This window comes from Apium graveolens, chromosome 11, assembly GCF_009905375.1.
Source record: "Apium graveolens cultivar Ventura chromosome 11, ASM990537v1, whole genome shotgun sequence".
Taxonomy (NCBI): Eukaryota; Viridiplantae; Streptophyta; class Magnoliopsida; order Apiales; family Apiaceae; genus Apium; species Apium graveolens.
In genome coordinates, this window is record NC_133657.1 from 205,146,702 (window position 1) to 205,171,280 (window position 24,579).

Genomic DNA, 24,579 nt, shown 5'->3' on the forward strand with positions numbered 1-24,579 from the left:
CAACCACTTTTCTTCAAGAAATTTCCATGTTCTTGTGCAAAGACATGTGTAATTTGACAATCTTGAGGCTAATTAAGGTGGGTTTTGCAGGATTTTTAAAGGGTGGTCAAGAAATTTGATAAAGTTTGGATCTTTATGATGAAATGATGTGTTTATACATATATTTGTGTAATCTTGAAGGTAATAAAGGTGGGTTTTGCAGGATTTTCAAGTGGGTGTTCAAGAAATGTGATAAAGTTTGGATCTTTATAGTGAAATGGTGTGTGTATAGATATATTTTTGTATGTATATGTGAATCTTGATGGTAAGAAGGTGGGTTTTGCAAGATTTTGATGTGGGTGTTCAAGAAATGTGATAAAGATTGGATCTTTATAGTGAGAGAGGTGTTACATACATATATGTATATGTATTTATGAAATTTTTGGTGCTAATTAAGGTGGGTTTTGAAGAAATTTCAAGTGGGTGTTCATGAAATGTGATAAAGTTTGGATCTTTATAACAAAAGAGAGATTTTGAGAATGGAATTTTTGTGGGTTTGATATGAAGTAGAAGAAATTTGAAGAATCTAGGAAGTGTGTGTAACAAAATTTGTATAAATTTGTGATTTTTTTGTAGAGAGAGAGAGCTTGAGAGAATAAGAGTAATGGAGGAATGTGGTATAAAATAAAGGAGATGATGTATAGCAGCTATAGCTACCTTTTTGATTGGACTGATTTGGTAGCTTTGAGCTTTTTTACAATTTTTACTAATTTGACAAGCTGTGTTTTAACTTATGTCACAGACGCTTAATAGTGTTACACGTAGTGAAGTAAATATATGACCGGTCATTAATCAGACAACTCTCGACGTCTCAAATTAGTCGATAATTTAAACTTTTTTCTGAATAATTACACACGCACATGTTGGGGAGGTCCCCCAAAAGAGAGAAGAGCTGAAACGTGATTTACTCGAAAGAAGAGCTGAATCACAGCACCAATCCATAGTCACGATCATTTTTTTTAAATGCTTTAAATTTTCCGGAAAATGATTATCAAAACAATTACTCCCTCCGTCCCTCCCAATTATTATCATTTTTGAAAGAGTGTTCGACACGTATTTTAAGATAAATAAAAAGTATAGTTATATAATATTTTTTTTCTGAATAAAAGTTTAAACCTTCTATTTTTATTCAAAAAAGAAAAATTTACATAAAATTTATAGAACTATATTTTATATTCATCTTAAAATACGTGTCGGACCCTGTTTCAGAAACGATAACAATTGACCGGGACTGAGGGAGTATATTTTTAATTTATTTTTTAAAAATGAAAATCTTATCTTAAATTTTGTTATAAAAAATAATAATAAACCGTGTGAGTTATAGTTTTTTCCACATTGAAATATGAGCCAAAAAATCAAAATCACACGTAGTTTGTCATAGGATTTATATGGTGCAGCTGTGAGATTAGCTAAACTCCTAGTGGTGCGTCGGCGAAGGACATAAAACGTCGTCGTTTAACATAGTTTTGAGATAGTTGTATAAATAAATGAGGTGAAGTGACAGTGAGAGATTCTGTTTACGACAAGAGTCAGGCCCATCTGTGAATACAATTCGGATCGGGTCGGGTGACAACCAGGCTCCAGCTGCTTTTTTTTATTTTTGCATTTTTTAATTTGTGTGCTATTTTCTTGAAAGATGATCTTGGCCGTTGATTTTGGAGATCTAACGGTTGGAAATGAGTGTTGAGAATTGTGGCTAATGAAGGGTTTTGGGACAGCTAAAGGTATTAATGATGAGATTATTGGACAAAGTGTACACACGGATGGGCCACGTGGTTGGTTTATTTTATTTTGTAATTTTACAAAATTGAAGGGGATGAACTCATGAAGAATAATAGATTAATCTGAAAATTTGTTAATTAATGAGATAGCAACACATCACCTAATAAAATAACATCTAATTATAATTTATTTTTATTATATATAAGGGTTCGTTTGATTGAAGATGTGCTATCGAGTTGAAATCAGGAATCGTTTAATTCAATAATTTTACTCCCTCCGTCCCTCGCAAATGTTTACATTTGGGTTGGGCACAGAATTTAAGAAAAATGATAAAGTAGTGGAGGTAAGTTAGAAAAGTAAGTAATGTAGTGGGACCGATTAATATTATATGTATAAAGTGGGTATAGTGGAGAGAAGTAGTAGATGTAGTTATTTTAAAAATTATAAAAATTTTAATATTTTTGGAAAGTTTTGAAATTTAAACAATTGGAAGGGACATCTAAAAAAGTAAAGTGTAAACAAATGGGAGGACAAAGGGAGTATTTTAATTAGACATATTAATTTTATTATTATTTTTAATATATTTTAGGTTAATATATTTTTTTAATAATATATATATATATTTAATTGCTTAAATAAATATTAAAATTAAAGTTGATACCCATAATTTGAGAGTTTAAGAAATGAGTATGAAATTTTATTTTTTTTAAAGAGACATCAGATATGGGGTTGAAATAGCTCAAACACATACCTCATTCTAAAATTTGACGAATCAAACGATTCTAAGATATGAAATCATCTGTTTGGAATTTTAATTTTTAATAACTGTCAATTTGTATAAAAAGATAGTTACTCCCTCCGTCCCAACCAATTCTTTACGTTTGGTTTGGCCACGGAGGTTAAGAAATATGTATAAAGTAGTGAAAAAAAAAATGGGTGAAGTGGTGGAACCCATTAATTTTTAATGTATAAAAGGAAAATACTGGAGTAAAAGTAACGTGAAAATGAAGGAAAAGTGAGAAAGTGGTGTGACCCGGTGACTATTTTTGGTAAATTTTAAAATATAAAGAATTAAATGAGACATCCGAAAAAAAAATGTAAAGAAATCGTTGGGACAGTGGGATTACGACCGAAACAAATCTATATACAAATCGACAAATGTGTAGAAAAATACAAAGTGTTAATAGAATTATACTAGTGGCAACTGGCAATGATTTGATTGAAGAACAAGTACTTTAGCCGCTACTTTACGTATGTTCTTGATAACTTTATTAATTAAAACTCGATGAAAGTTCATCATATAACCGAAAGTAATGCAAAAATTAAAATTTTAATGAAATGATTACTTGACCTGCATGCTTATACAAAAAATATTATATAAATGATATACAACACAATTTGAGAAATAATAAATTCCATTCAATATACTTGTAAATACGGATTTTATATAAGTATATGAGTATATAATATTACGGCAAAATATATACGTGCATGTAAATACGGACTTCATATATTTACACACAAAATTTTATTTTAGTTTACATGAATAAAAAATTATCATTATATAAACAGTAGCGGCAAATAGTCATTGAAATTAGTTGACCCCACTCAAATTGAAATCATATATAAATTTTTGTTATTTAAGTCATATTTCAGTAAATTTATACATGATATTAGTGTTTTAACACCATTAAAATAAGATTTATACAATATAGTTTACATTATTGAAAATTTTCAAATTTCGACACTAATGAATTTATTTTCTGACTACGCCCTGAATCTAAAACATATACGGTGAATTGGTGAATTGGATTTCTCGTATAAAATGTCATATTTTATTCATGTTTCGTGAACTCTTAATAATAATTAAGTTTGAAGATAAAAAACTTTCCTCTATTCCTAATATTATGAAATTATATTATCACTTGGTTTCATAAATCGTTTGATTCGACTCTGTCTCGTATCCAAAAAAAGTATTTAATTATAAGTTTATAAGTCATGTAATTTAGAAAGTTTAAAAATAATTGGAGTTTGTGTACCAGTTTGTGTACCAAGAGACACATACATAAAAAAATCTAAGCATTATTTTTATGATACAATTTCAAAAAATGCAATTAGTTTTAGGGTATTATAAAAATTAGAAAGCTCAAAATAAATAAATTATTGGAGTCCCACTTGCAGCACTAATTACTAATCATCACTAGTCTTTATAAGTGATTAATAGTTGATTTGATGTTGAAGTTGATAGAGATGGAGATTAATTAATTTACAGTGATGTCTATAAATTAATACTAGACTTATAAGTTGATTACTGCCATGACATATATGACATTGGTTGACAAAAACATAGCGGAAGGACTACTTGTCTGCTCCCTCCATCTCATATTACGTGTCTTGTGTTGACTAATATGTGGTCAAATTGACCAACTTTTGATCGATAAATATGACAATTTTATGTATTATTTTTAAAAAACTAAAAATACATTTGAAAAAGAATTAGATATATTTTCTAATGATACTAGTTTTAAAAATTATTTAATTATATATTATGCGTAATTTGCAGTCAAAATTTAAATAATTTGACGGTTGACTAGTCAAAACATGACACATAATATGAGATGAAGGGAGTATGAATTAGTTGGAGCCAAATTTTAATTTTTAGACTAGTCTATCTTGATAACTAGTGTTCCGTTAAATGGATGATTATTATATTTATCTTTTTTTATAATTTTTATTATTATAAAATTAAAAATTGGAACTAATTAATATTTTTTTTATCAAAAGATATAATTTGACTTGTAAAGGTTTCGGTTCATTTAAAGGTTTCAGTTTTTTAAATGAAACAATCCACCTTAACTTGACTTGTAAAATTATATGAACGGAACTCTGATAAAGATTTATACTCGATTAAGTGTAAAACTAATGGATTGTTTGGTTCAAAATGTGGCATTAAGTTAAATCAAGAATCGAGCTAAAGTGGCATGTGGTTGAGGTACCATACCTAATATCATGTATTTTGTTGAGTGCTGGAATTAAAATCTTTAATTTAAAATATTTTAAGTCAATAATTTTAATTTAATTAAATATATAATTTATGTATTTTTTATCGTAGGTAACCCACACCGCTACACTTCGGGTGCGCACTCGGTAAACCCTACGGACTCACGCAATAGCCTGCAAACATAATTTTATTATTATTTTAATATATTTTTGGTTTATATATTTATTTTGTTATTAAATAATTACATTTAAATGCTTAAATATAAATTAAAATAGTAGTTATAAAGTTGATTCTCATACCGCTCTGTTATACCCATCTCCCCACTTGGATATGAAAAACTCATACTTTAAGGGTTTGGGGATTGGGTATTAAACCTTTTTTTCCTAACCAAAGAACGAGTATGAGGTTGGAATGAGTTAAACCCATACCTGATTTCAGAATTTGGCGAACCAAACGACCCCCAACAAGTTGGCTTGCCCGACTTCTTAAAATCGACTTGTTAAACAAACTGACTCGACTTGACTTGTAAACTTAAAGGCATCTAGTTCAGGTAGAGATTTAAGCTCGATGAATTAAACGATCCGGCTCAACTCGACTCAATTAATCTCGATCGAAGTTCGGCTCGTTCAACCCGAATTACAGCCCTTGCTCCGATGAAATAATGATAGCATAAAGTTGTACCGACAAATAATTTTGGTAATAAAGCTCCTAATCAGATACAGTAAGGGGCCATTTGTTAATAGATGAATGGAAGAGAATGAACTGAACTATCCATGAAATAATCACTCAGACCGTTTATGAATGAATTTTTAATCTGGACGACACCTGATTTTTTCTGGACGAATCCTCCTTTGAAATCCAGCTGAACCATTCAAATCACTCAGTGCATCTCCTAATCCCCGGCCAATACTCACTCTTTTTTTACTTCAAAAATTAGTTGTTACTCAAATAATTGATAAAAAGTAGTAATATTATTCATTTTCATTTTTTGAAAAGCTAAACAAATAGAAGGCAATAAATATTTGTTTGATATCAATTAAAATTAATTATCATATAAAGGTACACAATATCTAATTTTTTTTAATTCAAAAAAAATTAAAAAAAATTATTTTTGATTTAATAAATTAATCATTACTCGTATCTATGCCATCAATACTGTAATTTATGTAGTTGGAGTATTGAATTTTTGATGATTTATTTTTTAGTTGGTCATAATAATATGACACTAATTTAATTAAAATATAATAAATTTAAATATCTAAACAACTAAATATGTGTAATGTTTTATTTAGCAAAACAAATGGCCTAATGTTCAAACTATTATAACATTACATGCTATAAAAACTTTAAAGAAATTAAATTAAATTTAAAAAATATTCATTCAGAAATTTATATACTTTTTTTGTCAAACAAAATTTCTCGTTCATAATTCAGATTACTCATTCGTTCAGATTCATATTCATTCAGAAAATATCGTTCAGATTTAACAAATGACCCCTAAGTTACCTTGTCAAGTTATATTATTCTTCTAATCTCTTTATTTTCATTGACTTAATTACGAGCACCAAAAATAAGGAGGCTTTTCGATTTTAAAAAGGAGCAGTGTTATATATTCAAATATAATTCGAAAAAATATTTTAAAATATACAACTTTAATGAGTTTGATATGTGGGGGCTAATTGTGGTTGGAATTTAGCTTAAGGTTCTAAATTGTGGTTAACACTCTTTTCACCCATCTGTTTCATTGTCAAATCAAAAAGCAATTTGGTCACTGAGATTTTGGTTCACAAACCAAAAATATATGGTTCATAATTAATTTTCCATTTATCATAATTTGGAACTAAAAATTATTTTCAGCAATGATAAGGATCTCGAATTAATCATAAAATTATTTTTAATTACAAGTGTTACTCCCTCAGTCTCGGCCAATTGTTATCGTTTCTGAGAGAGTGTCTGACACACATTTTAAGATGAATATAAATTATAGTTTTATAACTTTTTTTACAAATTTTCCTTTTTCTAAATAAACATAGAATATTTAAACTTTTATTCAGAAAAATATTTTTTTTAAAAAAATTATACAACTATACTTTCTATTCATCTTGAAATGCGTGTCAGATATTTTCTCATAAACGATAATAATTGTGAGGGACGGATGAAGTATATTTTAATTCGTCAAAGCTCTTTTCATTTATAGATGCACAATCATTTAGATTAGATTAACTCAATATTTTCGAAACTGTTTAAAAAATAGTTACGGAATTTCTAACATTTCTCAGTAATTTTATGCAAATATAAATAAATAATATTAAATAAGAATATATATTCTCGTGTGAGCGGTTGACGATTTTTCCTCACTCGAAAATTATTAATATAAAAAATATTTGCAAGCTTCTTAAATAATTTTTACTCTACAAATTAAATAATTATATTTAATCAATGACTCTAGTTCAAAGGATAAGAATATTACTCCCTCCGTACCGATATACATTTTTCATTTTAACTTATGACATTATTCATGCTAAGCGATTTACTATTAATTTACGTCTAATTTATAAGATCAAATATAATCATGATTGATTTTGTTGAATTCGTATTTATGAGTATTTTAATATAATGAAAATTTTAAATTTAATACTAATACAAAATTAAAGATATTAATAATCAAAAGTGTGTATTGACAAACGTGTCCAACATAAACAAGATACGTTTTTAGGGAGGGATGGGGTATTAATCTAAATATTAGTGCAAAAATAGCCATAGGTGACATCTTGTCACATTTAGACGAGGAAGCTTCCTTTTTCTATTTTGATGTCAAAGACTCAAAGTAATAGTTTTTATATAACAAAACAAACAAAGCAAAAGTTGATTTTATTATATGCTCAAACTTGAATGTATTAGTGAGGGAAAAAGCAAACTCAGAATAGATGGTCAACACTAAGGAGACTTACCAACTACTTAGGTTATTAAGATAGTAAAGTTTTTATAAAGCAATTTGTGGGCAACACTCTTTCTTTTGACTAGTAGTTTTATTACCTTTAAAGACTAGACATGAATAGTTTCATCCTATACTATAAATAATAGGTGTAATATGCTTCTGGCTCGAACTCGTTTATCACGACTCTGCTCGACTTGAACTTGTTTATAAATCCGTTATAAGTTGGAGTCGTATATTTAAAGAAGTAGAGTCGTGTATATACCGAATTCAATTAAATTTAATTCAAAACTCAATAATTCGGTTCGATTTGAATTTGAACTTTTGATTAATATCAAATTATTAAATAACTCGCGAGTAAGCTCATCTTAACTCACTAACTAAATAAGTCGAATTTGCCTAAAAAAGCGAAGGCCGAACTGCGGTTAAAATTTGAACTCATTTAAACTAAACGAGCGGCTATATTCACTTAAAATCTTTAAATTTAAACTTATTTACTCGTTACTCAGCTCGACTCGAACTACGGTCCTCCGCACAGGTGATTGTGAAGCATCTAACTTTTGGACACTTTTTAGGTTATTGTTTAAGTGGAATTCTACGTCAAGATCAGCTAACTCTTACACACTCAAATCAGAAATTTCTCATTAAACATCATTTAGGCCTCAAATAAGTAGTTCGAAATTTAGCAGCATAATTCAACATAAGAACTTGAGGCTTATCTATTCACAACCAACATGTTTAGTAGGCGCAGTAGTTGATCTGTTCTGCATAATTAAATCATGGAATAAGATCCCAGATTTTCGAGTAAGAACACGGAAAAGTATGCGCATTTTTCACGATCTAACATGCGTTTAACACATTCTTAAATCTAACCAAATGAAATACGGAGGTTCTCAGAAGTACATCTTATTTTATCTGACGGGAACTTGTAAATCTAACCAAATGAAACACGGAGGTTCCCAAAAAACAAAACCGCATTAGCAGTATTAATTTCGAATATAAGAGTATCTCATGAACTGCATTAACTTGCCCCTAAACTAATTTTATGGTTGATTATCAAAGTTTTCACTGCCGATCGTTAAATTCGAATCTGAAGATAAGAGTATAGAAAATTCAGGTAGTCGTTGGACAACGGATTTGAAATGAGAAATTAAAGTGCAGATTTCATAAGAATTTGAACTAGGAGACCGATAAGAAAGAAAATTCGATCTTTTTTTTCCTTCAGAGAAGATTTTGAGAACAAGTTTAAGAAATCAAATCCGAAGCTTTCTTTTCTTTTCTCGGAAAAAGTTTCTGGAACACAGTGTAAATAAGATATACGTCGCACAGACTAAATTTTAAATTAAATTGAATGCCAAATATATAAGAACTCTTTGTTAGTGTCTGCACCAAGTATAAATTGGTCTGGGGCTTATTCCTGCTTGAAGCAAACAAACTGCAAACTGCGAAAAAACTACGACCACACTACAGATGAACACATACAGAGTACCTTAAGTTTTGATTTCGTTAAGAACTAGAATTAATAACTTTTGTGAAGGGTAAGTATTAGAAGTTAGGCTTAATTATAACTTAAACCCCGAAGTATGATCTAATGTACACATACACCTTTAAAGAAAAAAGTCATATATACATTAACCCGTAATGTATCAAATGTATACATCATGACCCTTCAGCCAAAGTTTTGGATTCCGAAATGTCACATTTTCAGGAAAATTTCGGGGGTAGAAAATTGTTTTTTCTCTCCAAAGTCTTAAGTCAATTTCTCGTCCAACACATTAACCTCTCTCCTATATTACATGATATGTATTTTTCTAATTTATTTCCCGAGATAACCCTCACACGAGACCGATCATTTAACGATTTAAGAGTGTTCGTTGGATTAAGGGTCAAACTATACACATTCGATACATAAGGGGTAGATGTGTACAACTTTTATCTTCAAGGGTTTATGTGAACACATCATCATACTTCAAGGTTCACGTTGTAATTAAGCCTAGAAGTTATCACTATGGTTATCAGAAGCGCCGCTTTAAAAATAAAGCAAAAACAACTGCAAAATTGTAGCTTAAGCGCGCTTAGTTATGAAGCCTGAAGTGCAACGTGCAGAAAAAGCTATAAAAATGCGCTTTTATGTAGACGAGAGATTTAATAAGATCTGAACATTGTTCTTGTAAGGCTTCTGGTGTTAGAAAGGCCTTTATAATTTATTCATCAAATATGTTTTTTGTTTCATAGTGTATCTAAATTCTTTTTTCAGAATTTCTTCGCTCATATGATTTGTCGATTTTACCAAATAATAGCCAAAAATGGAAAAGTGGCTACTTCCGAAAGCCTAAACTCGCAAGAAATCCACCAGAACATATTTTTTTGGCCTCTGCTTCGGATTTATTAAATTTACTATTGACATAATAGGCTGCATTGATGGTCTGGTTTGTTTGTGTTATTTTTTACGTGGATTGTGAAACAATGGTATTTAAAATATGGAATCCTGCTATAAAACAGTGCTTGGAAATTGAGCGTCACCCTAAGGGGTCTGATGTCGAAAGTTTTGACTATTACGAGTTGGTGAATTTCAGGGATTCTCTTGCTGTCATGTTGTGCGAGGAGACATTGTTTTTGAAAGAAGCAATTGATATATATACTTTCGACGAGAGATGTGAAAGTTGGAGCAAGACGTCTATTGGACCATTTCCATTTTTTAGGAAGCATACTGGTTTTAGGGAGACAGAGTTTCTTGGATGTTTCAACAATGGCAATATATTGTTTTTCTGTCCTATTATGAACAAAGTGTATTGTATCAACCTCCAAAACTGTGCAATCAAGAGTCTAGAAGAAGAAGGAGATTCATCTGAGTACTTCTGGATTGATGCATTAAGTTTTTACTCAGAGAATCTAGTTTATATTGATGGAATGAAGCCGTTTTCTGAAACAGAAGACGAATTTAAGAACTCCTTGATTCTGTCTGCATAGTAACAATGTCTGGGGATTATTCCTGTTAGCAGAAAACAAACTGCGAAAGAGAAGTATATATCAGCAAGAGAAGGGACAAACAAAAAACAATGACACTACAGACGAACACATACTGAGTACCTCAAATTCTGATTCGTTTAGAACCAGAATCCAGAACTAATAACTTTTGTTAAGGGTAGCTATCATAAGTTATCACTGTGGTCATCAGATGCGCCACTTAAGCAAGAAAGCTAAAACTCATGCAAAATTCCAGCTTAAGCGCGCTTAGTTATGAAGCCTAAAGTGCAACGTGCAGAAAAAGCTATAAAAGCGCGCTTTTATGTAAATGATTATGTAAATGATAGTTTTCATAAGATCTGAACAGAGTTTTTATAATGCTTCTGGTGTCAGAGAGCCATTTATAATTTATTCATCAAATATTTTTTCGGTTCATAGTGTATCTAAATTCTTTTTCATAATTTCTTCTCACATGATTTGTCGATTTTACAAAACGATAGCCGATAATGAAAAAGTGGCTACTGCCAAAATCCCAAACTCGGCACAAATCACCTTTTCCTCAGGTAATTTACCTTTTCAATTACTGTTAGGAAGCATAATAATCATATTAATATTACAAATCAAATTAGAATTCAAATTTAATTTATTAAGTTGCTTGCTTATATAAACATAGGTTTCATCAAGTCAGTTTGTAACTCCAATCATGATTCTTTTACGCTTATTAGTACGAATAATGTTGATTCGAATTGTCAGACATCCAAGGACATAATAGGCTGCATTGATGGTCTGGTGTGTTTGTATTATTTTTACCAAGATTGTGAAACAATGGTTTTAAAAATATGGAATCCTGCTATAAAACAGTGCTTGGAAATTGAGCGTCACTCTACGGGATCTGATCTCGAAAGTTCTGATTGTTACAAGTTTGGATTTGGTTTCGATTCAGTTGGCAGTGATTATAAAGTCATGTGTGTTAAGCTAGAACAACAACAACCATTAACAGGATATATCTATTCATGCAATGGCGGCTGTTGGAGTAAGATTACTCCATCTGATTTCCTTTGCAATTGTAATCTAATTTCCGCGCCTTTTATTTACAATGGATCTCCTTTTTGGTTGATGATTCCATCTCATTACAAGGAGGAACATCCCGCTGTCATCTCATGTGATGTTCGGGGAGAAATTTTTAGATTGTTGCCTGATATTGGTCCAATCGAGAAAAATCATGATAAAATATACGAGTTGGTGAATTTCAGGGATTCTCTTGCTGTCATGTCCTGCGGTGTGAAATCATTATTTTGGGAAGAAACAATCGATTTATATACTTTCGACAAGAGATGTGAGAATTGGAGCAAGACGTCTATTGGACCATTTAAATTTAGGGTGATGGAGCCAATTGTTTTTTTGAAGTCAGAGTTTCTTGGATATTCTAACACTGGTGACATATTGTTTTTCTGTCCTGATATGAACAAAGTGTATTGCGCCAATCTCCAAAACTATACAATCAAGAGTCTAGAGAAAGAAGGAGATTTAATACAGTGCTTCATGAATGGATTAGTTAATTACTCGGAGAGTCTAGTTTTTATTGATGGAATGAAGCCCTTGTCTGAGACAGAAGACGAAATTCGATATTGTTACTTGAGGAAAGAGTAGATTCCCTGGTTAAACATTCAGCCTCTGGCCTTGATGCACAGAGGCTTCAACTTCATTGTCTGTTCTCATAATTTGTCTGCAATCAATAATAAAGTTATGGTCATAATTTAAAATTCAGTTGCATTTTATGTTCTCTTACCGCCAATGACCGCTTACTTAAATCCGAGTGTCATACAGGAAACGAATCATATTAGGGTTAAAAATCAAATTACTACATACCTAGCTAACCCTACAAATATATATTCTCCGCGCCACAAAAACATCTAATTGGTACTCGATATTTTTCTTCTTCTCCACTTAAATTAAAATTTGTCATCAACAATGGCAAGAATATGTATCCTTCCGGTAGAACTAATTGAAATTGAGATACTTCCTAAACTTCCTGTGAGATCCCTTTTTCGATTTAAATCGGTTTGTAAATCCTGGCATTCGCTCATCTGGAGCAAGTTTTCATCAAGTATGTTCTTAACAAGAACAACCACAACGCTCTCACACTGTAAGTGTGCGCCAAGCTGATCGTGACCCTGATAATAATATTACTACAACTATGGGGATATTAATAATGTTTTCAACCCTGTTATTGTCAATGGATCTCCTTTTTGGTTGATCATGCAAGTTTATGATGATCTGAACATGAGAATGATAAGTACCAAAATTTAGCTATAATTAGCTCATTACAGATATAGGCTTGCTAGCTTGCTATACTTAATTTAAGTTTCAAATTTAATTTTATGTACTTGTTCACAGCTAGCTGGTTCCCTTTCACTTTGCGGCGCAATAATTTCAAAAACAATATGTAGTTGGGAATCAAGTTTTAAAATCAAAATACAAATCAAATTACTTCATACTTACCTAGGTAATTAGCCACATATATATAATCTCTGTCATATATTTCTTCTGTGTTCTGTCTTCATTAACAATGGCCTCAACAAGTATCCTTCCGGTAGAAATAATTGAAATTGAGATACTGCCTCGACTTCCTGTGAAATCACTTTTGCGATTTAAATCAGTTTGTAAATCCTGGAATTCGCTTATCTCTAGTGACTTTTTCATGAAGTCTGTTTGTAACTCTGACCACGACTCTCTCACACTTATAAATTTGCGCCAGGATGATCATGACGATGGAGAGGTTACAGCAATCGGATGCATTAATGGCTTGGTGTTCACTGAACAGTACTCTCACAAATTTTTTGGATCTTATGGATTTATAATATGGAATCCTGCCACGAAACAGTGCTTGGAAATTGCAGCTCCACGTAAACAATTCAGACTTTGTGATTGTTTCTCTGGATTTGGTTTTGATTCGGTTGCCAATGATTACAAATGCATGTATGTTAAAGTTGTTAAAAATCGCCAATTTTATGGTTACATATATTCATGCAACGCTGCTCGTTGGAGTAAGATTTCTACCTCTAACTTCCTTAATCCATGTGGTGAAATTTATAATTATAACCCTGTTATTGTCAAAGGATCTCCGTTTTGGTTGATTACGCAAGATTATGATGTGAATGTGAAATTGATTGTCATGTCAACTGATGTTTGACGAGAGTCTTTCAGGTTGTTGCCTGATCTTGGTTCCCGAAAAAACAATGGAGAGTATACATTACTGAATTTCCGGGATTCTCTTGCTGTCATGTGCTGCAATTCAAAATCTTTCTCTGGAGAAACTATTGATATTCATATATTCAACGACAAATGTGATAACTGGAGCAAGACGGCTTTTGGGCCATTTAAATTCTTGAGCAAGGTGCCAACGGTATGTATGGAGCCATGGTTTCTTCAATGTTTTAGAAATGGTGATCTCTTGTTTGTCAACGATGATGTCGAAAAGTTATACTGGGTTGATCTGGAAAATTACACAATCAAGAGTCTCGGAAAGCAAGGAGTTTCTGATGGACACACTTACTCAGAGAGCTTAGTTTTCATTAATGGAATGAAGCCCTTCTATGAAGAAGAAGACCGGTTTCAATTTTTCTTCCTTACTACGGAACAAAAACGAGAGCTGTAAGAGTAGAAATCCCGAAAATTTAAACATGTAAAGAAAAAACAAGAGAAATAGGCAGGATGAAGAACTGAAGTACCGAAAGGTTATAACTATGAGGGCATTCATCTGCATCTATGAGGGCTGCAAGACAGGATATAAGAATTATATTTATGGATTAAGTGATGATTAATTGTTGAAACCCTAGACATGATATCTACATTAAGTTGTTTTTTTATAAAAGATCTAGCGAGAGCAAGATATCTGTTGACAGTTTGTGTCTGCTGCTGAAGTGCCAACTTTATTTCCGAGGCCAGATGTTTTACAGGGCTTCAGCAAAGAGTCGCAGAAGCTTGCTTCTGTTTGCAATGAGTATATTGACAATGTCTGGGGGCTTATTCTGATTAATTAGCAGCAAAAAGCTGCAGAATAGAAAAAGCAAATTTGATCTGCAACATCCGCAACCTCGTAGCTGGGGCTGAAAATGAATCCGAGTAATCCGAGTTCGAATCCGGATTCGACTCGTTAATAACGAATATAATTCGTATTCGTATACAGAACGAGCAAATTCGAATTCTACTTTAAAATTCGAACAAATATCGAGTCGAATCTCACCATTCTGATATCCGGTCATATTTGTATAGAGTAGTTCAAATAATTTTAGAGTACTTAAATATGTATGTATTAAAGATATTCGATTCGATTTTGTTAATTATGTCCATAATATATATTACATGTCACGCATATATATTAAAATTATATTCTATAAATGATCACGTTTTAGTTTTGTACTTGTTTATTGGAGTATTTTTACCTTTTTAGTATTATTTTAGACGAATTCGAATCCGAATATATAAAAACGAGCCGAACGAAATCATATACGAGTATTTGTAATCGAATTCGAGTCGAATATGAGCAAAGAGTAGAAATTTTAATTCGAATCCGGACCGAATCCGAACGAGTATTTATAAAATCGAGCCGAATCTGACCTTATTACTGTTTGTAACTATTCGACTCATTTTCAGCCCTACTAGTAGCAACCTCGTCTCCAACGTTTGCAACCTTATATGTAATTTCGAGTAATTTCCTCGGCAACCTCATTTGTAACATTGACCGTATTACTGTAAATAATTTCAAAAACATGAATATTTTTGATAAATTCCCAGAAATTTATTTGTAATTTTATAAATAATAATAATAATAATAATAATAATAATAATGCTATTTTCACCTTCCTCTTTTCCGCCGGTTAATTTCACAGACAATAGTTAGGATATACATAACAATTAAAATCTGCAGTAGAAATTAACTAAGTTCCAAATCAAAATACAAATCAAATTGCTACATACTACTAGCTGTATATAAATATATGATCTGTGCTCCGTGCAATGGCCATCAACAATGGCCAAAACAAGTATTCTTCCGCTAGAAATAATTGAAACTGAGATACTTCCTCGACTCCCTGTGAGATCACTTTTGCGATTTAAATCAGTTTGTAAATCATGGAATTCGTTCATCTCTAGCAACGCTTTCAACAAGCTTCGTAACTTCAACTACGACTTTCTCACACTTGTAAGTGTGCTCCAAGCTAAAATAATCGGATGCATTAATGGCTTGGTGTTTATTGAACATTCAGACAGGTATTTTGTAATATGGAATCTTGCCACCAAACATCGCTTGGACATTGCAGCTCCCTGTGATCAGTTTGAACGTTGTGATTACGTGTCAGGTTTTGGGTTCGATTCTGTTATCAACGATTACAAATGCATGTATGTTGACGTTGTTAAAACACGTCCATTACATGGTTATATCTATTCATGCAGAGCTGGTTGCTGGAAAAAAATTTCTTCCTCGAACTTCCTTAATCCAGATGGGGTTATTAATAAAGTTTTGAACCCTGTTATTGTCAATGGATCTCCGTTTTGGTTGATTACGCGAGTTTATGATGATGTGAACATAAGAATGACTGTCATGTCAATTGATGTTCGACAAGAGTCTTTTAGGTTGTTGCCTGATCTTGGTTCAAGTAGTTCTACCTTTACTCGGAAGTTGAATCGAAAATATACATTACTGAATTTTAGGGATTCTCTTGCTGTCATGTTCTACAGTTCGAAATTATTCTCTGGGGAAACTATTGATATTCATATTTTCAACGAGAAATGTGGTAATTGGAGCAAGACGTCTTTTGGGCCATTTAATTTCTTAAGCAAGGTGCCAACTTCGCGTGTGAAGCCAAGGTTCCTCGAATGTTTTAGAAACGGTGATATCTTGTTTCTCAGTCACAAAATCAAAAGAGTATACTGGGTTGATCTTGAAAATTACACAATCAAGTGTCTCGGAAGGTTAGGAGTTCTTGATCGCCACGCAGTAGCTTACTCGGAGAGCTTGGTTTTCATTGATGGAATGAAGACCTTTTATAAAAAAGAAGACATGTTTCAATTTTTCCTTGATTTCGTTACGAAAGACGGAACCTATTAGCTCATTACAGTTGCAATCTGTAGTTACTCCTTTATTCACATTCTATTACTCACATAGTATAAATCTATATAAAGTCATTAGGCAAAGATTTCAGCTGTTCTTGTTTCTATGTAGTTAAAACTGAGGAACATACATCTGACCTTGATCGTCGAGGGTTCGTGTTAACTATCTGTAAATCTAAATTACTTCTGTTTCGGAATAAATGATGATGCTTGAATGTCAAATAAATTACAATCGCTTGGTGTCAGTTTTTTTGTTGAATACACAAATTCAGGAATCCAGTTCTTTTTTTTTGCATTTTAAAAATATAGAGTGTTCAATGTAGATTTTAAAAAATACTTTAAAATCAGATGGTATTAAATAAGGATCATAAAAAGTTTTTTCATAAAATAGGTATATTCAAAATGACTGTCCTCCATGATAACCTTTTGTCTCGACCTAGACAGAAGGTTATCATGGAGACTGACTCGCTTCTCACAGTGCAGGCTCTTCATCGTTCAAGTGACAAACAATCAAAATCTATGTATTTAACGAGAGATGCGACGCAGGGAGCAAGATGTCATTTGGACCGTTTAATTATCTTAGTTACAGGGATTAGCCAAATCCATACTTTGAGCCAGGACAATGTTTTAGAAATGGCGATATGTTGTGTGTCTCTGGCAGAGAACTATACTACATTGATCTCCAAAATAGCACAATCAAGAAACTCGGAAAGGAAGAAGAGTTATATTACGACATCTCTGTTGTGATTAGAGTGTGCTTAATTCTGGCAATAAGGGCCTATTATATACTTTGGCTTACTTGATCAGTTGTTCGTTTTGATTTGTTTCCGCTGCAGTACTATATCAGTACTTAGTGGCTGTTATGGATTAAAACTAGTATATATAATTGCTGTATTTAGTACTAAGGAACGTGAGCTTCAAGACTCGATTTGACTGCTCTTATGTTTCGTGACTCAATCTGTCTTAACAAGATGCCTACGTACCTTGCTGATTGCCAAGGATCAAGTCAAAAAACGTAGTTCTGATTTGTGGGGTGAGACCCCTTATATAGATGTTGGGAGTCCTTGAATTGGACTTAGTATAGGAGACTTGATGGGCAAGTCTCATAATTAAAATGGACTTTGGAGTCCTAGATAGTAGGAAACTGATTTCTTATCCTTTTAGGTCCACTTGAGGGCTAATCTATAAGGATTTATATCCTTATCGGGACTCTTCTCAATAGCTGATTTTTCCCTTATTAATTAATTACGAAATTAATTAATAATCAGGCCTTTTGGGCCTTCTTTATTCCATCAGTCCTGATCTGGTCCACCAGGCTTAACCTTTCCGATCTGAGTATCATATATCTTTTTATTGGGCCTAGCAGCCCATACTTTGCAGTATTTAATTATACTATCATAATTTATTTATCCCTATCAGTGGCCTTGTTTGTGTGTTTATTTATCCATTTCGAGTTTCTCTGTAAGGCAATACTAGCTTTGCTTTACTCATTAATACAGCCGATTATGCATTATCTGTATTACTGACAGTGCTCGATCTTTAGGAAGGTCTCACCGTATTACACTCTTCTAGTTTTTGTAGATGATTTCGTATTGAACTACTGCAAGACTCGTCAGTCACAGATTCTCAGGTACTATCTTTTTGATTAATTGATGAAAGCTTGCTGCTATTTCATGGTTGCAGGCTCTGTTTTCCTCTGTCTAATTAACGAAGAAACTAATAGGGGGAATCTTGATTTTACGGATTTATGTAGTTAAATGTATAATTAGATTAATGCACTCGAAAAACGAACTATAACCCTTGTCGATGATTCCTCTTTCAGCTTTTTACTCATACTTGCCGCGCATTATATCTTGATTCCAGAATTGTTTGTTTAGCAAACTGTCTGATGGTTAGCATAATTTTGTTTAACAGGTTATCGCTCGTCGAATAGGGTTGTTTAGTGCCTTTCTCGAATATTTATGTTGCAAGAACTCGAATTACACATCAAATTCAAAAATATAGACAATTAAAACGCGATATTAGCAACACGAAACATTTTTAGTAAATTCATAGGGAGCGTTTAGATACATAGAAATTTCGCTCAAGACATCTCCTCATTCCTCAATCAACCCAAACGAAACCAGTTTCTTCGAATCCGTGCCTGCCTTAACATACACAATTGCCTCGTAATGCTGTAACATCTGATTCCCGTCTTTCGCCTCGATAATTAACCGATAATTTATCCCAGCAACGACTTGTTTCTCACCCTTAACAATTTTCAGATACGTTATACTCTTTTTAGCCTCATTGTTGTGTTCACAGACCGCAAATTTTGCGATGGCTTGAATTTCCGGGGGGCTCGTGTCCCTGATCGGAACGTATTCGGCGAGGAGAATTTTCCTGTGGGTTGTTTCTGCGTAGGAAAAGAGTGCAGAAATGGAGATGGTTATGAGGAGAAGTAGTTTGAATTTGAGAGACATTATTTGAGTTTGGAGTTGAGTGAGAGGAGGAACTGTGGCTTTTTAAATTTTGAAATAGTGGAGAGGGTACGAGCCTCGTCATTCTGGAATCGGCCAAAATAAGGCCGGCTGGGATCGGACGAAATAAGGCCGGTTTGGATCGCTTTGGTCGGTTTAACCCGAACCATGTACACCCCTACTACAAGTCGTTAGAAAATGAACACAGTTGGTGTCATAAAAATACTGTCATTTTTTAAAAAAAAAATTATACTTTTAAATTTGTAAAAATACTGTTTTCCAATTACTATTTTTTTGCAAAAATACGGTTTTTGGCCACTGGAAACATTTGACGAGTTTTTGCAATTACATGCAACCAAAAAAACTCATTCAATTAGTTGCATATCTGTTTGATTTTGGTGATTTCGTATTTTTGCAAAAAATTCAGAAAATAGTAAAATTGCAAAAAAACTTAAAAAAATTAATATTTTAGGTATTTTCTCTAGAAATATTGCATGTATATTATTTCATAAAAAGTTAATGATGGAAAAATGTAAAATTTACTTTAGGGGAAATGTTTTCCCTCATGCCCGCTATTAGAACATTCCTCCCTCCAAAAACCTAAATTACGAGTACTATAAATAGAACATATATGATGTATTAATAAAATTTCTAATCCAATATTTATATACACCATCTATTATATATATAATAGAGCAAATAAGGGGCTGGTTGAGACAATTTATTCCAAATTACTAATTTACCCCTTAATAATAAATACAAATAATTGTCAAATTTAATACCATGTATTAATTACACTTAAGTCATTATTACTCCTTACTAATAAATATAAATAATTGTCATATTTAATAACATATATTAATTACACCTAACTCATTAGTATTAATAATTTTATATATGTTACCAATTATCCTTGAATATTAACAACCTATAATTAGATATCTAAAATTTAATAATATTTGCCTGTATATATAGTAAATTCTTATTTTTTTTTGAAGACTTTATATAAAATAAATTTATTTTCAGCAAATAAATTTAATATGTTAGCTAATCTGAAAATGACAATGTTAGTATATCAAGTATTAAATTCAAGAAATATAATAGATTTTCTCTTTGTATACGAATAAAAGAGTGGGTTATGAGGGGGTTTATAATAAAGTTGAGATTCTTATTATATGACCAAATCGAATATAAACTAGGACTGGTTTGAAGATTTTGAATATATATAATAAAATATTAAAATATCAAGTTCATTACACTTACATTAATATTTTACAATAGTAAGGTGAATCATTTTTCTTACATTAACCAATTTAAAGTTTTTTCAGAGGTATAAGTAAAAGAGTTATAAGATTACTGCAGTCTTATGGAAATCGAAAATTTCGCCGATAAATTGCTAGAAGACAATCAAACAATATTATAGAGCAAAATTGGAACATACAACATTTTTGCCATTTTTGATCAAAATCGGCAATTTTCCGGTCAAAATTTGAATAATCAAACACACGATTTGAGGCTATGAAGAGAAGAAAAGGAAGAAAAAGTATACTCAGCATCGAGTTGGTGAAGGATGACGATTTTAAATGAAGAAATCAGACGGTTGCCGAATAGCAACCGAAAAGATAATAGAAGAATAAGAGAGATGTGTAAAGATGATTAAGACTCTTATTATTTTAATAAATAATGCACACAAAATAATGTTATAACTTAGTACGGATGTACAAATACAATTTTACACATCTCAAATATAATTATTTTACTTATATATTTTAAAAAGAATATAAAAATATGTTCAGTATTATTCGATTTAGCATTTTCATAAATTCTCGATTTTTGATAAACCGTAAATCAGTAGTTGAACTGATTTAGTCCATTTTTCAATTTTCATAACCATTGATTACTGACCTATCTATTAATATATTTATCATAAAAATGATGTATATTGAAAAATGTATTTAGATTGTCAATTGTACAATCTTATATTTAATATGTCGGATTTCATATCCAATCATTACATTTTCTAATACGGAAAGTAAGATTACCTCATATTCATTGTATTTTGTATCACTAATTGTACCATGTAAACAACTATAGTAACTCGTTAATTAACTCCGCAATATTTCATTCTTACGAGTTGTAATTATTTTCATGAGATATGTGTGCTTTCATTTGTATTATATTTTGATCGTATATTTCGATTTCATTTCCGCATATTCAATTCATTTTGAGAAAAAACACGTTAAGTACGACATCGATCTCAATTCCATAAAAAGAGATATTTAGTTAATCGATCCATCATGAAGCAAATTTAATATATCGTCGATAATTACAATCAAAATAACATCAATTCACATACTATAGAACATGCCCGTGCAATGCACGGGCTACAGAGCTAGTTATTATTAATAAGAGAACAAGAATCCAAAGGTTAATTTTAGGAGAATTTCTTAGTGTAATAGTTGACTTGAGTGTATTATATATCATAATTCAAAGACATGTACAATTAAGTAAATATTAATAATAAATGATTAGATTACTTGTTTACATGTATTTGTAGTAATATTAGTAAAAGTATATTAAAGTTAACCTTAGAATACTTATTCTCTAATAATAATAATATGTTAGTAATTACCAAAAATATTGTATTCAATTTGGATTTTAGGAGATTCATAATAATTTATAATTTTAAATTAGTTTTGCTGATTTAAATTTTATGCGAATTTTAGCGGATATGTTGAAAAATCTCGTAGAGTCTTACTTACTTAGATAAATAAATATTTTGATAAATCCTTCAAATCTCATGAATTTTACTGAGATTTCATATTTTAGAAAACATAAAATAAGCAAATTCATCAAAAATTAACAATTTATCAAATATAAAAAAAATCATATATTTTTGAATATCACTAAATTTTGATGAATTTTTTGAAATTTAATTTGAATATCACCAGATTTTAATGGAATTTTTAAAATGTAAAATACTTTTTTTCTAATCCTTATTAGTTTCAAAATCATTTTAAAAACTTTAAAAAACACTCCTTCTATCCCAAAATACAAGTCTTTTTGACTTTTTACGTGTACTTAAAGGTATATAAAGTCATAGTTTCGCAATTTTTTTTTTAAATTTCTTTTTTTTGAATTAATATTTAATATGTATATTTTTATCCAAAAAAAGAAAATTTAAAAAATAATTTTTGGAACTATTCTTTTTATTTACCTTGGAAACTTGTATTTTGGCATGAAGGAAGTAATTCAAAATCACAATCGAAATTTGAATGTCCAAACAAATAATAAAATAATCTACAATATACTAAAAGATAGTACAACTGATATTATCCTCGTTGATGTGTCAAACTCAAGAGAGTACAAATATCATCCTTGCTGATGTGTCAAACTCTCATTAACTGGCTGATATCATTAAATCTTATGTGTCAAATTTACATTAATTTGATTATATCATCTTCCACTAACATGTGTACCTAATTAATAATACTTTCAATGTCTTTCCTTCATTTTTAACCCCCACTCATTCTCTCTCTTCCCCATTTCTCACTCTCTCCTCCTCATTTTTAAAGCCTTCAATAATTCTCTCTTCCACTAATTTAAATATTCATCAATTTATTATATAATTTTTATAATTAATAAAAAATATTATAATTTTTGTCATACTTTTTTTAAGAGTTTATATTTATAATTTTATTATATTTCTCAACATCATAACATGATATAAATATAATATATATTTTTCTCAAAAAAAAATATAATATATATTAAAATTAAACTATTTCAAATTATATTTTCATAAAAAAATTATAATATAACGGGGCATGTGCCGGGAACTAATCTAGTTATATATAACCCATATCCTATATCCTGTCCATGCAGGGCTTCTTCACTTAATAATACTTTTGACTCAATTTATCCAAACATTCGGCTAGGGTTAAAACTCTAGAATCGACGCATTGGCACTCGACTTATGGTTCATCAAAGATTCTCCTGAAAACGAAAACCGAAAGATAAGTATACGTTCTTAAGTCTTTCTCAGTAGTTTCTTTGTAGTCACAATTAAAACTTTAACTTATAAACCCTAGCTAGTTTTTTTTGACATGACACTTCCTTATGAGTTAGTTGATGAAATACTTTATCGAGTCCCCATTAAGCATCTTCTTCGTTGTAAATGTATATCGAAACGATGGTGTTCTGTTATCGATAGCGATGAGTTCATCAAGAAACATTATATAGCATTTGTTGAGAGGAACAAGGGTGGTATTATCATTATTAAGGGAGATAACAAATATGTGTTGGCTGATTTTGAGTGTTTAGATAATGGTAATGCCGCTATAGATTTAAGTGGGGAGGTGAAGAAAATTCACAATGGTGCTTATTTGGTTGGTTCTGAAATTCAAAGGCTCGATAGATAAATATTATATACTAACTGTCTAAGCAAATGGGACAGTCTCTTATGCAAATGGGACAGTCCCTTTACAAATGAGACAGGGTATGAGACAGTCTCAATTAACTGCATAATGTAATTAACAGTAATATAAATGCAGTATGCTGAAAACTGAATAAGTAAAAACACCAGAAGTTTTCACTTGGTTCGGCCCCTACACTTAGTCTATGGCCTACATCCAAGTCCCTATGCCAACTATCATAGAGAATGTATTATATCACCTTTAATAAAGAACCTACAGTCTTTACTTGATTACAAAAATAGTACTTGAAAGAAACCCTTTCCCAAGCTACCTTGCTACCTAGCCCACCGCTATTTCTTAGCCTTCTAGCTACCTTGCTCTACTTTGAAATCAAGCTTGTCACAATCAATCACAAAGTTGATATGAATACACGAGTACAAGTATAAACAAATTGATTAGAACTCAAACTATATCTTATTCGACTGGATTTGTATCTCGGATAAAATGAACAAGAAGATGTTTCAAATGATAATCAATTGACGTGAAAACATTAGAGGCAAATCTGAAATCGTGAGTTGTATTTATAAGCAAAGTTCTAACAGATTTTATTTTCAAACAAAGGTTAAGATAGAAAAGATTTTAAACAAGTTTGTTTGAAAATATTTGAATGAAACTTGAAAGCTGCTCTGTTAGTTTGTTTGAAATATATAAACCAAGTAAATGATAAGTTTTGGATAATTCAAACTTGGTTTATAAGATAGGGTTTGTTTGAGATAAGATGAAAAGATATTTATCCAGTCAAAACTTGATTTACATAAAATCCTAACAAACCTAATCTTGCGATATACAGTCTCCTATAGAATCTGAACAAACTGCAAGCTTGGATCTCGGGTAATAATGTTGCTAGTGTTCTGTTGCTGTAAAACAATC

General features: G+C 31.2%; 4 protein-coding genes across 4 annotated transcripts; 3 read left to right on the forward strand and 1 right to left on the reverse strand.

Moving 5' to 3' along the window:
• Positions 1-11,489: 11,489 nt before the first annotated feature.
• On the forward strand, positions 11,490-12,314 carry LOC141696580 (F-box/kelch-repeat protein At3g06240-like). The gene has a single exon (XM_074500705.1). It carries the CDS (start codon positions 11,490-11,492, stop codon positions 12,312-12,314), a length of 825 nt encoding a protein of 274 aa, XP_074356806.1.
• Positions 12,315-13,233: 919 nt separating this feature from the next.
• On the forward strand, positions 13,234-14,322 carry LOC141696581 (putative F-box protein At3g51171). The gene is made up of 2 exons (XM_074500706.1): positions 13,234-13,643; positions 13,872-14,322. The coding sequence occupies exons 1-2, from the start codon at positions 13,234-13,236 to the stop codon at positions 14,320-14,322; spliced, it is 861 nt and encodes a 286-aa protein (XP_074356807.1).
• A 1,374-nt stretch (positions 14,323-15,696) lies between these two features.
• On the forward strand, positions 15,697-16,773 carry LOC141696582 (F-box/kelch-repeat protein At3g23880-like). Its single transcript, XM_074500707.1, has one exon. The coding sequence runs from the start codon at positions 15,697-15,699 to the stop codon at positions 16,771-16,773; it is 1,077 nt and encodes a 358-aa protein (XP_074356808.1).
• A 2,098-nt stretch (positions 16,774-18,871) lies between these two features.
• On the reverse strand, positions 18,872-19,237 carry LOC141696583 (cysteine proteinase inhibitor 4-like). Its single transcript, XM_074500708.1, has one exon. It carries the CDS (start codon positions 19,235-19,237, stop codon positions 18,872-18,874), a length of 366 nt encoding a protein of 121 aa, XP_074356809.1.
• Positions 19,238-24,579: the final 5,342 nt, after the last annotated feature.